This window comes from Bactrocera oleae, chromosome 6, assembly GCF_042242935.1.
Source record: "Bactrocera oleae isolate idBacOlea1 chromosome 6, idBacOlea1, whole genome shotgun sequence".
NCBI lineage: Eukaryota > Metazoa > Arthropoda > Insecta > Diptera > Tephritidae > Bactrocera > Bactrocera oleae.
In genome coordinates, this window is record NC_091540.1 from 24,900,312 (window position 1) to 24,916,553 (window position 16,242).

Sequence of the window (16,242 nt, forward strand, 5' to 3'; positions counted from 1 at the left end):
TTTAGATTTTGAAGAACAATCGACCAGCCGTGGCGTGATGCGTAGAAGTAATGTACTTACAGTGGCGGAGTTGAAGGGATTGTGGAACATGAGGAACTTTCGAAACAAGAGCTGCATAGCCTTTGCTGAAAAGCAAGGGCTCATACTAACCAAAAGGATTTGCAGGATGCATAAGATACCGATGGTGTTGTCTATAGCGGGGAATAGTACCGTCGGCCCATTTAGATGCCGAAAGGGATCATGACGTACGCGTTCGGCAATATCTAGGTCTAAGGGTACTTGGTTCGAGAACGCCAAAGTACCCTTAAACCAGATATTTTATGTAATGTTTTGCTTTTCGTCGCATTGGTCGCATGAGGTGGTGCGTAACAGTAGCATCGTCAAGGAACCGATTTTATCCAGCGCTACCATATGCGACTGGTATATTTACTGCTGCGAAGCTGTAGTATTATACCAAGTGTACCACCAGGAAAAGTTGGGTAAAATTGGTGGCCCTGGGAAAATAGTCCAGATTGATGAAAGCAAATTTGGAAAAAGGAAATATAACAAAGATAATATTAAAAACAAACAATAATACATAATTACTTTTATATTTTTCTTATTTCAGGCAGGAGGGTGGAAGGTCACTGGGTGTTGGGAATGGTGGAAGATGGCAGTGAGGACTTGCGGTTGGAGGTATGTTCTGACAATATCAGATCTGCTGAGGTGCTCATACCCCGGATTGAGAAACATGTTGCGCCCGGCACAATCATTTGTACCGATTGTTGCAAGACGTATGATTGTTTAACAGCTCGGGGTATGAGCATCGTCGCGTAAACCATAACGATACTGACAATCCGTTCGTTGCGGAAGACGGGACGCATACCCAACGGATAGAATCCCAGTGGCGGGTAATAAAGAGATTTTTGGCCAGGGATAATTATAATAATCCAGAAAACTTTGCCGATCTGATTATTAAATATGTTTGGCGAAAAAATATAGCAAATAAGCATGAGGATTCATTTGTTAAATTAATTGAGGCAATAATACTCACATACAAGCCATAAAAAAAAATCGTTTTATTTTATTAAAATAATTTCTTAATTTTTTTTTCTAGGTTTTGGATTCCTGTATTTGGGGTATAATGTGTTTTCATTTCTTTGTGTGAAGAGTAGTTTGTGTGATCAACATGAACTATATTATATTACTCGCATAACTGCAGCGTATGTCTGAGTTCTGAAAGCTTTTGTGCGGGTTCATAAAAGAAGACTTTTTTTGCCGAAACTCGTGGTTAACTAAAGAGACGAAAGGCATCGAGTTCACAGTATCACTATTATGTTATACGACATTCCTTATCATATTGGGCTTCTTACGCTCAGTTTATAGTTTCATGAGCTGTGCGCTAACATGTAAGCACATAAATATGCATAATTTTATAAAAATTTAGAAAGTGGTGAATAAGGATGGAAATAAGCTAATGTTAAATATATTTGTGTACCGCGTAAATGAAGCATACGAAATTTTGAGGATATAATTTAAGATATGATTAAAAATTATACATTTCTTTTAAACTTCTAAAGCTTTATCTGTAAAACTCATAGCAATTCCTTCTAGAATATATTTATACAATTTAAAAATGGGTGAAAGCAAATATTATAATTCCCACCCCTCATATATAAGTTATGTTGAAAAGTATTTTAATCCCCTAACATTTAGTGTAAATCCAAACATTCCCAAACATTACATCTCAGATGCTGAGTGAAGGTCGGGAATAGTAAGACCTAAAGTGTCTTCACTACAGGGAAAAGAAGAATTATCGGGCGATAAATCTCCCCTTGGTTAACGAGTTTCACAGGTTTTAGTATTAGAACTACTTCTCGGGTATGCGAAAAGTGGTCAGTGACAAAGTGGGGACCTTAGTGAGGAATTTTATAGTGGTTGTTGTAGCAGCTGAAAACGTACCTGAAGTTATTTGGAGGAATGCTGCTGAGCTGACAATCTTTGGCAGAATAAAAATCCGGGTCCGTTTCGGTTACGTAGACCCGACTGTCTACTCCCGTCGAGCCTAGCTGCTTGACCATCAACAAATTTATGCTGTCTGGGCTGATGGATTTTTTTTTATTCTTGTTGATGACACCTTGAACCTCTTCGATGGAGAAAGCAAGTGATGCGCAATTGTTTAGCGTTTTCTGCTGGGTAACACATCTCTATTCTTTGTCCGTCGAAGGGTGCAATATGAATTGTAGGCTAAAATAGCTCGCGCAACTCTTCGGGTCAGAGGAAGCACGACGAAGGGAGGGACTTCAACCCGGTAGTCGTTTCTTCTTGGATTGGACAGGGATTTGACAGTATTCCACAATTTGCTTGCACCGGCGGAGAGGTTACAAGCCTTAAGGTGCTCCACTCATTTCGTCCCTTATGATGGTTTACCAATTACCTAAGGAATTACTCATTACTTTATTAGGGGTTCTGTATTTGCGGTATAATTTTTCTTTTGTATTTAGTATATTTACTAAGTTATGATTTAACGATGACGTACAAATACACTTTTTTTTGGTCTATACAAATATGTTAAAAACTTTAAACATTTGTTTTTATTTATAAAAGCGTTATAAAAAGAAATGAATTAAGGCGAAATTTTTCTAATAAGCAAGTCCTTTTATTCCCTCTCATTTGCTCACAAAGTTTAAAATGCATTACGATAGCAAAAAATCAGTTGAATTATATCTAGTGAGTGATAAATTACAATTATCTTATACTCGTAACTATTACCTAAGATCACAAAAATTTTTCTTACAATTTAATTCTTACTTTGCGATCTGAAAGTAAAAGCTGTTATGCATACATAGCACGGCACTGCATAGACGAAAATTGCATGTGAAACATAGCCCCAGTTATACGCAGCGCATAGAAATTCAGCTGGTTTTTAATATTTGTGAGAACACCTAATTGTGAAATATAATAAATGCCAAAATTGAAGTGCAGTGTTACCAAATTGGAGATTCCCCCAAATTTAGAAGTTAAAAGAGTCGAATGGGATTTTTTAGGGGCATTTTCACGAGTTTTCTTTACTTTAAATATACATTTTTTTTTACCGAAAAAGAGGTTATAGATAAATTTCACAAATTGTTGGCAACCTCTGCGAATGGCAGGCACCTTGCCCTGGGTCAGGGGCTTAAGTCGCAAGGCATTCTCGGCATCTCCCAACCGGGGTGAGTAGTGCTGCCTAGCACCTGGAGGGACTCACGGACCTAGCGGATACCAACGCGGAGCACAGTTCACAAGGAAGTTGCCCAGGTGAACATGCACCACACGGCGTCGGCCTCGGCGGAAGGTTGCAACGAAAGCGGTTTAGCTTCGATTGGATAGTCGCAAAACAGCCCTTCACTGCGGACTTCATCAAGTTGGCGGATGGCATCCTTCCAGCATTTCTGCAAAGGGGGGAGCAGGTCCTATTGCCCCTGCAAAGGTTATCATCATACCCAAGGTAGGAAGGAAAGACTACTCATTGGCGAAATCCTTTACGCCAATCAGTCTAACTTCCTACTTAAGAGTAAGGAAAAGATCATTGACTACGAAATACGAAGGTGCTGAATGAAGGCTGGATCGGTGCTTTTGACAATACGTCTCGCGAAAGCGTGTCAAGAGTTGTGGACGATCTTCTTCAGCTGCTAACGAGCAATGGAATCTGCTGTCAGGGATATGCGGACGACATTGTTATCATAGCCACAGGTAAATTCGTAGACACTTTTTGCGGTATTGTACAAAGGGGATTGGGGCTGGCAAAAGGGTGGTGTAGTGGGGTGAGTTAAAACATCAACACCTCAAGAACTACAATCATACCGTTTACCAGATCAAGGTCACTGCCAGGCCTCAGAAATATATCCCTTGCCGGCAGAGAGTTGGAGATGACTAACATGGTCAAGTATCTAAGCCTCAGGCTGGATTCCACTCTACACTGGAAGCAGCATGTGGACCAGACCTTAGTCAGAGCTACGAAAGCGCATGAGCGCCAATGAGATTTTAAATCGACTTGCTGTGAAATCCTGGGGCTGCAACCTGAGGATTATCACTTGGATGTACACCATGATTGTGAGACCGATCAGCAGGAGGAGCGGGAGCTTTGACTTCAACAAGTCAATTCCCACAACAGCCGGTTCTGCGATACCGGAATTGACCCGGATTTTATCCAGCCAAGGGCTGTTATTTCGACGATCTAACCCTGTTTGGATCGGTAAGTTTTAGATTAAGTTTGTCGTCATTGGAGGAACGCCTAGCAGCAGGGTTGCTCCGTATCCTCCTGACCCGTGCTGGCACCGAGTCCAACCCGGGCCCCGAGATATTCTACTGCTGCGTATGCGCCAAAAAGCCTCCATCCAAATTCCACCTCGGTTAGGTGCAATACATGCAATGGATGGAGCCATCTTAAGACCTGCTCGGGCCTTAAGACACACAGGGAGTGGACCACGAGTTACGTGGCCCCATGCTGTCAACGCAATAATGCGACATCTGCCTCAACGGCCGTGCAACCTGCACCATGTTCGCGCACTGCGCTGCCACTCCAGTCGAGTGGCCAAGATAGGACCTCCACGGTCCTAAGGAGCTCACATAGACAGCATAACTCCCAATCTGACCAACCGAGAAGACATGACGATCGGGTTGAAATTCAATTCGATGGCCATGCCTCCTCGGACCCGAAGAAGTGCGCGAGCTACTTTAGCCGGCAGTTTATACTGCACCCTTCGACCGACAAGGCCAAACGATGTGTTACCCGACGGCTGCGCAAAATGCCAAAAGACTGCGCACCACTTACTTTCACCGATGGGGAGGTTCAGAGTGTCATCAAAAAGGCGAAATCGTCTAAGTCCATCGGCCCTGACGGAATAAGCATGCTGATGTTAAAACATCTAGGCCCAACGGGAGTAAACTAACTCACCAAGGTCCTCAACCTGTCGATATCCACTCTTCAAATACCCGATGTGTGGAAAGTCGGAAGAGTGGTCCCACTGCTGAAACCTGGGAAACCCGCCAACAAAGGGGAGTCTTATCACCCGATAACTCTCCTTTCCCCAGTAGTGAAGACACCACCCACCACCTGAGCCTAGCAGACCATCAGCATGGCTTCCGTAAAGTGCACAGTACCACCTCAGCACTTAGCGTCATAAACGCCCAGATAGTTCATGGCCTGAACCAGAAGCCACCCTGCGAGACGACGATCCTCGTAGCGTTGGACTTGTCAAAAGCTTCTGACACAGTCAATCACGCAACGCTACTTGAGGACCTGGAACAATCAACGCTCCCTCCAGGGCTGAAGCGGTGGACCATGAACTACCTGAGCGGTCGACACTCATCCGTACTATTTCGAGGTCAAAACTCCAAACTCAGGAAAATTAAACAGGGGGTTCCGCAGGGCGGTGTCCTCTCCCCGTTACTGTTTAATTTCTACATTTCAAAACTTCCCCAGCCACCAGCGGGAATTTCAATGACCTCGTACGCAGATGACTGTACGATATTGACGTCGGGCAACGGAATCGATGGCATGTGTTCAAAAGTAAACGGCTACCTCTAAGATCTTTCTCGCTTCTTTTCTGCAAGGAACCTAACACTCTCCCCCACTAAATCCACAGCGACCATCTTCACCAATTGGACGAAGGAGTACAGACTGGACCTGAACATTTCAGTCGATGGCACAAAAATTCCGACAGTAAATAACCCTAAAATTTTAGGCGTCACTTTGGACAGTCTGTGCTCTTTCACTCCTCATACGACCGCGATAACTGCCAAAGTACAGAGCCGCAACAAAATCCTCAAGTCGCTTGCCGGCAGCTCATGGGGAAAAGACAAAGAAACGTTGTTGGCAACATACAAGGCAATCGGCCGGCCGGTCCTCAATTATGCAGCCGCAATATGGTCGCCTGGAGGCAGTGACAAGCAGAATAAGAAGCTTCAGACTTGTCAGAACACTGCACTCCGGACTATCACGGGGTGCCTCTTGATGTCCCCAATCGAACACCTACATAGCGAGGCCCGTATGCTTCCGGTTAAGGAACATAACGAGCTCCTCTCCAAGCAGTTTCTGCTGGGATGTTTTCGCAGAAACCACCCCTGCAGACGATTGCTTGCAGCGGAGCAGCCTCCTAGGAACATCAAGAAGTCCTTCCTTGACTACGTCGACGACATCAGACAGCACGCCGACCAGACTTCGGACGCAACTAACTTCAGACAGGCACTGACCGCCATTAACACCTTCACCGACTCCCTCTCAGTGAATGGCGTAATACGAGTCAAACCACCACCCATTGCAGACACAGAGCTCGAGTTGCCTCGCGAATCTAGAGTGACCCTCGCGCAACTTCGTTCTGGATACTGTAGCAGGTTAAACTCCTACCTATCCAGAATAGACCCTGACATACCAAACACATGTCCTGCATGCAATGAGTCTCCGCATGACACTAACCACCTCTTTGCATGCCCTACAAACCCCACTCATCTAACACCCCTCTCCCTATGGTCCGACCCCGTCGAAACAGCTCGTTTCCTGGGCCTTCCGTTAGATGACCTCGACGACAACGAATCTAGAATTTATCACCCAAACGGGGATTAGATAATCGTTACAACAACAACAACAACTTCAACAATCAAGCTGCAACGACTTGCCTGCAAGTGCGCGTTAGGCGACATCTGCACGTGTCCGACTGCAGTACTGGAATTAATGCTAGAGATTACACCGCTACATATAATGATCAAACAGACAGCCAAACAGACCCAGTTTCATATGACGGCAGAAGGGTTTGGCAGAGGGAAGGTAATCTCGTCCCAACAGATGAAGGCTCTAAGTGACGAAATGCCACTAGCCCTTCTCCCAAGGGACAGCATTACCAATGTAGTAAGCTTCACTAGGAAGTTCAAGGTTACCCTTGTCAGTAAGGCGAAATTGAATGATTTAACGCTAGACCTACTGCAAAGGGATAGTACTATTAAGTATAATACCGACGGCTCGAATACATCGGCGGATATTGGTGTAGGGGTTGCAGGACCACGCACCAATCTCTCCATGCCCATTGGAAGTTTTCCAAGCATGTTCCAAGCTACTAGTGCAGGAGTGTATAGAACGGCTGCACAGTCTGTGAAACCGCAACCAAGTGAAAGCCTTTCGTCGCGATTGGTCTGCACACCAATAAGGAGCTACTCCGTAGTGGAGAAAGAGCAGGCAGGGAGAAACATTAGCAACAACTCCAAGGCATGCACCATGTCTGGTTGCTAATGAGGGGGTTACGACCTCAGAAAGTTTAAATAAGTTCCGGCTACTTGTGGCGTTCTACCCTGGCCATTGCAGGCTCAAGAAGCATATTTACAACATGGGATTGGCCTCTTGTGCAAACTGTCGGTTCTGCGACATGAAGCCGTCTGCAGATGCAGAATTAGAGCCCTTGGATCCATGTTTCCTAATAGGGATCACATCACCTCACTAGCCCTAGCAGTATATTGGAGTTCATCAATGTGCTGGGGCTAGGTAAGTCGTTGTGACTTAGGGGAGGGCACAATAGACATTGGGTCGCAGTTCCCTTACAGCCGGTTCTACGTCACCGGAATTGACCCGGATTTTATCCGGCCAAATACTGTTATTTCGGCGATCTAACCCTGTTTGGATTCGGTGAGTTTTCTGTCTGCGCTAAAGGCTCCATCCAAAGTCCACCTCCGTTAGGTGAAACACATGCATGGATGGAGCCATCTTAAGACCTGCTCAGGCCTTAAGGCTCATAGGGGTGGATCACTAGTTATGTGGCCCCATGCACCCAACGCAATATTGCGACACCTACCTCAACGGCTGTGCAACCTGCACCATGTTCGGACACTGCGCCTGCTTCTTCGCACACTCTGTTCCGTGTGTCAGACCATAATACGCCGGACCGTCACATCAGTCAAGTGGGAATACTGCCTATGCGGATATTAAAGCTGCAACGACCACCACCTACACGCATCTCTTTTACCCCCAGTATCCCACCGGACACCTGAGACAAACGCGACATCTCTACAATTTAACTGCAACGGACTCCAGAGGAAGATCGAGGAGATAGTTGCATTTATGAGCCGGGAACGCGTATTGATAGTTGCGGTTCAAGCAACCAAGTTAAACAGCCGCTCAGATCTTCTGAGTTGTGCAGGTTTCAACGTTTTACGTAAAGCTCACGAGCGTGATAATGGTAGAGGCCTCACCTTCATACTGAAGTCGACTTCGATCGCGGAGATAGATAGATATATAGATAAAGATTGAGGTATGCTGGTGGAACAGATTGACGACTCGACATTCTTCCCAGTAAATGACGAAGCCCCCACCAGAGTTATGGGCACCTGTACTAGCTCGCTAGATATTACCATCGCTAGCGGTGGTCTGATAAATAGCATAACCTGGCGACCTATGTTAGCTCTCGTATCAGACCATCTGCCCATAATTATCTCGATCGAGAAACCTCCTGACTTTATTTCTGTGGACAACCGCTCTTATGTTAACTTTAACAAAGCTAACTGGGTCGGCTTCACAGAATTTACTGAGAGCACCTTCAACGCACTACCCATTCCTACGGACGTCATCGTTGGCGAGCGTCAATTCCGCAAGGTGATCGCTGCTGCTACTGCTCGCTTCATACCGGCTGGAAGAATCGCGGAACTCCGCCCTAATTTTCCAGCCGAAGCAGCTGTACTAGCAAACGAGCCCGACACCTTACGCCATGCCGATCCCTGTGATCCCCGAATAAGGGATCTAAACCTGGAGATTCGGCAAATGGTAAATCATCATAAGCGGACAAAATGGATAGAGCACCTGAAGTCCTGCAACCTCTCCACCGGTGTGAGTAAGCTTTGGACTACTGTCAAGGCCCTGTCAAATCCGAGAAGACATGACGATCGGGTTGAAATTCAATTCGATGGCCATGCCTCCTCGGACCCGAAGAAGTGCGCGAGCTATTTCAGCCGGCAATTTACACTGCACCCTTCGACTGACAAGGCCAAACTACGTGTTACCCGACGGCTGCGCAAAATGCCAAAAGACTGCGCACCACTTACTTTCACCGATGGGAAGGTTCAGAGTGTCATCAAAAAGGCGAAATCGTCTAAATCCATTGGCCCTGACGGAATAAGCATGCTGAAGCTAAAACATCTAGGCCCAACGGGAGTAAATTATCACAAAAGGGCCTCAACCTGTCGATATCCACTTTTCAAATACCCGATGTGTGGAAAGTCGGAAGAGTGGTCCCACTACTGAAACCTGGGAAACCCGCCAACAAAGGGAAGTCTTATCGGCCGATAACTCTTACAATTCAACTGCAACGGACTCCAGAGTAATATCGAGGAGATAGTTGCATTCATGAGCCGGGAGCGCGTAACGATGGCTGCGGTCCAAGAAACCAAGCTAAACAACCGCTCAGCTCTTCTGAGTTGTGCAGGTTTCAACGTTGTACGTAAGGATCGCGAGCGAGATAATGGTGGAGGCCTTGCCTTCATATTGCACAACACCGTGCAATATCGTCTAATCGATGTTGACATCGACCGTAGGGACACTACCCTAGAATGTCAGGGTATAGCTGTCCGGTCAGGCGCTGTCGAGCTCGAAATATTTAATATATACATCCCCCCAGTTACATGTTGCCCAACAGGATATCACCCGAACATAGATGCGCTACTTCGTGGTGAAAACCGTTTGGTGCACTCCTGCCTGTCAAATGATTGTAGGGGTATGGAGCTGGCGGAACAGATAGACGATTCGACATTCTGCACAATGAATGACGAAGCCCCCACCAGAATTATGGGCAGCTGTAATAGCTCGCCAGATATTACCATCGCTAGCGGTGGTGTGATAAATAGCATAACCTGGCGACCTATGTTAGCTCTCGCATAATTATCTCGATCGAGAAACCTCCTGACTTTATTTCTGTGGACAACCGCACTTTGCTAACTTCAACAAAGCTAATTGGGTCGTCAACGTTAGCGAGCGTCAATTCTGCAAGGTGATCGCTACTGCTACTGCTCGCTGGTAACCGTGTGGAAGAATCGCGGAACTCCGCCCTGCTGATCCCAGTGATCCCCGAATGAGGGATCTCAATTTTGAGATTGGCCAAATGGTAAATCAGCATAAGTGGAAAAAATGGATAGAGTACTTGTAGTCCTGCAATATCTCTACCGGTGTGAGTAACTTATTTAATCCAAAAAGACATGACGACCGAGTTTAAATTCAATTCGATGGCCATGCCTCCTCGGACCCGAAGAAGTGCGCGAGCTATTTTAGCCGGCAACTTACACTGCACCCTTCGGTTAACAAGACCAAACGATGTGTTAGCCGACGGCTGCGCAAAATGCCAAGAGACTGCGCACCACCTACTTTCACCGATGGGGAGATTTAGAGTGCCATTAACAAGGCCAAATCGCCCAAGTCCATTGGCCCTAATGGAATAAGCATGCTGATGCTAAAACACCTTGGCTTGACGGAACTAAGATATCTCACCAGAAGTGTGGAAATTCTGAAGAGTGATCCCACTACTAAACCTGGGAAATCCGCCAACAAAGGATAGGTAGTCTTATCGTCCGATAACTCTGCTCTCCCCAGTAGTGAAGATACCTGAGGGCTTGCTACTCCCGACATTCACTCATAACCTGAGTCTAGCAAACTGTCAGCATGTTTTCCGAAAAGTGCACAGCTCCATCACAGCACTTAGCGACATAAACGCCCAAGTAGGTCTTGGCCTAAACCATGAGCCACCCTGCGAGAGGGTGATTCTCGTAGCGTTGGACTTGTCAAAAGCTTTTGACAAAGTCAACCACACAACGCTACTTGAGAACATAGAACAATCCACGCTCCCTCCAGGACTGAAGCGGTGGACTATGAACTACCTGAGCGGTCGGCATTCAACCGTACTATTTCGAGGTCTAAACTCCAAACTTAGAACAAATTAACAGTGGTTCCGCAGGGCGGTGTTCTCTTCCCGCTACTGTTTAGTTTCTGTACTTCGAAACTTCCCCAACCACCAGAGGGAATTTCCATGAGCTCGTGGTGGAATCGATGGCATGTGCTCGAAAGTAAACGGCTATCTCCCCGACCTTTCTCGCTTTTTCTCTGCAACGAGTTTGAGATTCTCCCCCACTAAATCCACAGCGACCCTCTTTACAAATTGGACAAAGGAGTACAGATAGGGTCTAAACATTTCAGTCGATAGCATTCAAATTCCAACAGTCAACAACCATAAAATTTTAGGCGTTACATTCGACAGGCTGTACTTCCTCACTCCTCACACGACCGCGATAACGGCCAAAGTACAGAGCCGCAACAAAATCCTCTAATCTCTTGCCGGTAGCTCTTGGGGAAAAGAGAAAGAAACGTTGCTGGCAACTTACAAGGCAATCGGCCGGCCAGTCTTAAACTATGATGCTCCAATATGATCGCCTGGATGTGGTGCAACGCAGACGAAGAAGCTTCATACTTGTCAAAACACTGCACTTCGGACTATCACGGGATGCCTCTTGATGTCCCCAAAGAACAGCTACATAGTGAGGCCCGTATGCTTCCGGTGAAGGAACATAACGAGCTGCTCTCCAAGCAGTTTCTGCTGGGATGTTTACGTAGAAATCACTCCTGCAGTCGTCTGCTTGAAGCGGAACCGCCTCCTAAGAACATCAAGAGATCCTTCCTTGATTACTTCGACGACATTGGAAAGTACGCCGACCAGACTTCGGACGCAACGAACCTTAGACATGCACTGACCGCCATTTACAGTGGAGCCATCAACACCTTCACCGTCTCCCTCTCAGTGAATGGGGTACTTGAAGTCAAAACACCACCCATCGCAGACGTAGAGCTCGATCTGCCTCGAATCCAGAGTGACCCTCGAAACATATACTTGTTAGAACAACGACAACCATAGGTCGCGCTGTATACCTCTATTCAATCTATCTATCTAACTCTTATCATTTTACGACAATTTCTTTGTCTGGCAATTTGACATATTTCTATTATTTTCTAATCTTTGAAAGCGATAACGTTAAACCTGATAGGCTAATTGAAGATCTATTTTCTTAACACAATAATTATAAGCACAGATTTGTTGTACCATGTTATTTAAAGAAACTTGTGGATTTGGAATTGATTGAGTGTAATTCCAAGAACCATCTGATCCAGATTTGATTTTCACGATATGGCACATAAGCTGGCGCCCAGAAACTTTAAAAGAAAGATGTAATAACGTAATGTAATTTTCTTTGTTTTTTAGCAAAGCAAACAAATAAAGTAATATAAAATGATTTTTTTATTTATAATTTTTAATATATTATTAAGTCAAAAATATTTGATTTTTTATATTAATAAATATTCTTATACTTGAATATATAGCTTATATAAAAATAATTTTATTTTAATTATATTATTAATTTAATAATTATTATTTTTTAGAGGGTTTTTGTTGGAGTTTAGGGAGAAAAATTGTTGATAGTTGTGAACACTGTTTAAGTGTCATAACAGACGCAATGAGAGAGAGAAAAGAAAGCAGCGATGAAATAACACATGGCATAGAAATTCAAAATTCAATATATTTCCTGCGTTCAGTAATCGTTCGTTGGTGAAAAAACATAACTTAGCGAGAGAGTATTATTTGTCAAGGAAAAACAAAAAGCTTACTCTTCAACTCTTATTGCGTAAGAGTTAAGTAAAACTCACCGCATAAGTATTATTCTGTGAGCAATAAATAACTGTTATCAAATAACTCTTATTTTGCAAACGAAAAATAAAAATCAAAATATAACTACTGTATAATTTTGTGAAAAAATATAAATTGAAAAATAATTATTGAACTTAATTTTTTGCGGATTTCCTCATAAGGGGTCAGCTTTGGTATACCGTCCCAGGCTTTCGGGGATAAAATGGGATGGGCGGATAGAGGAGATCCTCCAGATCAAGAATATATATAGATATAGCCGCGGGAAACTTATAGTTATCGAGATGTTTACGTTTAAAGTTGAAAGTTTCAACTATTTTAAGTACGTATTTTATCAAATTAGAATGAAATATATACATATATTTTTCACTTTTATATCCACTAACACTTCGATAATTCGTTTTTAGACCTACATACATATATTTTATATTATATGTTGCAAAAATAGCTTTATTTCAATATATAAATTATTCTTCGAAAGTCTGGGACGGTATACTAAAGTTTTACCTTTTGTTTTAATAAGAACAAAATTTTAATAAATTCAACTAATTGTATAGCTTACTAGATACAGATATAATTGATGAGAATTTTATCCATACATATGGCGTCAGCAGGGCTACAAAGAAGTCTTATAGTTAACGTTAATCGCCAATACTGAACTTATATCTATGACCAGAGATACATACATACCCTATCCTACTCCTTGAAAGCATTAAAAATTGTTATGTGGTAAAGATATATCAAATACAATAGGTGGATTATTAGGTTTATAATTGATATCACAAGTTGATGCGTTCACATATATAATATTTCCGTCTGATGTAATACCATAACCCTCGTGGATATGCCCAAATACATGATATTTGGGTTTAACTCGTTTTTGCACCGTAGTTAGCAAATCTACACAACCAGCACGAACCCCAGAGCAGCACAAATCTCCGTGGCCCACGGGTGGCGTATGTGTTATCAATATATCCACATTATTTGGTATGCGGTTCCAAACATTTATACATGCTTCTCCACGGGGTAAATTAAACGCCCAATTACAAAATTCTGGCTGCCAGGGAGTACCATATATACGTACACCCATTACATTAATTAATTGGTCTTCTATATAGGTACAATTTACTAAAACATCTCGAATGTTTTTAGTTTGTATAGCACTTTCAATGTCTTCTCTGGGGTTTCCCAGCATCGGCATACTGTCAAGGCTGAAGCGGCCAGTGTGTTTAGTGCTGTACACGAGAGCAATAAATTATAATGACGCTTAAAGCTTTCATTCGTATTAGACATACCGACTAGCAGGACACTTATTTAAAGAACCTTCAGTAAAGGTTTTATCAAAACTTAGCTCGTGATTTCCCGCAATGATTATCTTATGCTTATGGGGAAGAGTAGCAATCCATTTATCAAAATCAACTACTTCTTCTAATTTACCACATTTCGTAAAATCCCCAGCATGGATAAAGATGTCGCCGTCCGGTATATCAAATTTTAGGTAAGGTGTTAATGAATGTGTATCACTCATACAAACAACTCGAATTTTGTTATGATCTTTCTGTTTCACCGCCTTATTCATAGACACTTTTATCAGACGCTGAGTTTTGGAAATCTCGTGCCAAGCAGCTGTTGGATCATTGGTTAATGGGTGTACTGATATTGAATTTTCCAAATCCATGTTTACCGGTATTAATCACACATAAGCCATTTGAAGAAAGTACATAAAGGGGCACCTCGGCAGGCAATTAAAAATTGCTAAAAATCTAAATTGCTAGCAATATTGCCAGTGGAAACTGCACATTGCGAATGTTTAGCAATTGATGTCTAAATACTGTAACGGGTTTCTCGACAAATCGTACTCCTCTCAACTCACTCTTGATTTAGATCAATGGATTGTTAGATAAAAATAAAATTCAGGAATTCTAACCTTGGAAAAACCAAAAGTGCTCGGGAGCTTTGCCCATCTTTGCTTTTCCATACTCGATGTTAGCTCCGCACTGCTCAATATGCTTATGCGGCTAAACTTTATAAAGCTATTTTTTCACTCGTTGCACCTTGAAAATATGGATGTTCTTGCAAATAATCATCCATGTACTTAATTTTATCTTGCTCTCTCGAACCTTTGTACTGGTATACACGCTTCCTGCTCTTTCGACTGTGATGATCTTTTTACTGGTCCACACGCTTCCTGCTCTCCCGACTGTGAGGAATCTTGTACTGGTGTACGCGCGTCCAACTCTTTCGACTGTCAAAACCCTTTTACTGGTATAACCACTTCCTGATCTTCCGACTGTGATGATCCTTGTACTGGTACACACGCATTCTGTTCTCCCAACTGTGAGGACCCTTGTACTGGTACACAACTTCTTCCTTTTCTGACTTTTAAGACCATTTTATTTGTTCCCCCGATTCCTGATTTTCCACTGCTTATAACCGTGCTGACAAACGCTTCCAGAACGATTCCAACGTAGCATAAATGACCTCTACTGAACATTGTGTCTCTTCTTTTTCTTCTATCTTTAATTCCACTTGAAAGACATTAGATTAGATTAGATAATGATTGAGGTATGCACCGTGACCTATGGTCTATTTTGCCCTCCCCTAAGTCACAGCGACTCATCTAGCCCTAGCATATTGATGAACTCCAATATACTGCTAGGTACCAATGAGGCGATGCGATGCCTGGTTGGAAACATGGATCCCAGGGCCTTGACTCTACGTCTGCAGACTGCTGTGCAGTCCACTAGTAGGTGTTCTGGGGTTTCCGACTCCATGTCACAGAACCGGCAGTTTGCAGAGGAGACCAAGCCCATGTTAAATAAATGCTTGTTAAGCCTGCAATGTCCGGTGTAGAACGCGACCAGAAGCCGAAATTTGTTCCTCGGGAGATTGATAACGGTTTTAAACCGTCTTAGGTTACAACCCCCCATTAGCAACTTGTCATGGCGCATGCCTTGGAGATGTTGCCAGTGTCTCTACCTGCCTGCTCTTTCCTCTTTACGAAGCAGCTCCCTAATGGTGTGTGGACCAACCGCTACGCAAGGTTCTGGTCCTACCACGTTTGTAGAGGCTGCAGAGCGGGCCAACTCGTCAGCAAGCTCAGTTCCTGCTATATCCCTGTGACCAGGCACCCAGATGAGGTGCACTCTGTTGAGACTTGATAGGCTGTTCAGCCATTCTATACACTCCTGCACTAGTAGCGATTTGACCTCAAAAGCCGAGATCGCTTTAAGTGCTGCCTGACTATCGCTGAGTATGGCGATGCTCTTATTGCGGTAGTCGCGTTGGAGGTTTATTTCTACACACTGACTTATAGCATATACTTCCGCCTGGTCCTGCGACCCCTGCACCAATCCCCTTCGCCGTTTTCGAGCTGTCAGTGTACCACTTGATAGTACTGTTCCTTAGTAGTATGTCCAGCGTGGAATCGTTACATTCTGCCTTACTGCCAAGGGTAACCCTGAACTTCCTAATGAAGCTTACTGTTTGGTAATGCTGTCCCTCGGAAGAAAGGCCAGTGGCATTGCGTCACTTAGGGCCTTCATCTGCTGGGACGAGATTACCT

General features: G+C 43.9%; 2 protein-coding genes across 2 annotated transcripts; one reads left to right on the forward strand and one right to left on the reverse strand.

The window, feature by feature from the left end:
• Window positions 1-8,257: 8,257 nt before the first annotated feature.
• LOC118682527 (uncharacterized) lies at window positions 8,258-9,043 on the forward strand (the record flags this gene model as incomplete). The annotated part of the gene is made up of 1 exon (XM_036371492.2): window positions 8,258-9,043. A coding segment is annotated over exon 1 (786 nt), but the record flags the coding sequence as incomplete, so codon positions are not given.
• A 3,211-nt stretch (window positions 9,044-12,254) lies between these two features.
• Window positions 12,255-14,399, reverse strand: LOC106621594 (metallophosphoesterase domain-containing protein 1). Its single transcript, XM_014240524.3, has 2 exons — window positions 13,973-14,399; window positions 12,255-13,912 (listed from the first exon to the last, which is right to left on the reverse strand). The coding sequence occupies exons 1-2, from the start codon at window positions 14,353-14,355 to the stop codon at window positions 13,390-13,392; spliced, it is 906 nt and encodes a 301-aa protein (XP_014095999.2). The 5' UTR covers window positions 14,356-14,399; the 3' UTR covers window positions 12,255-13,389.
• Window positions 14,400-16,242: the final 1,843 nt, after the last annotated feature.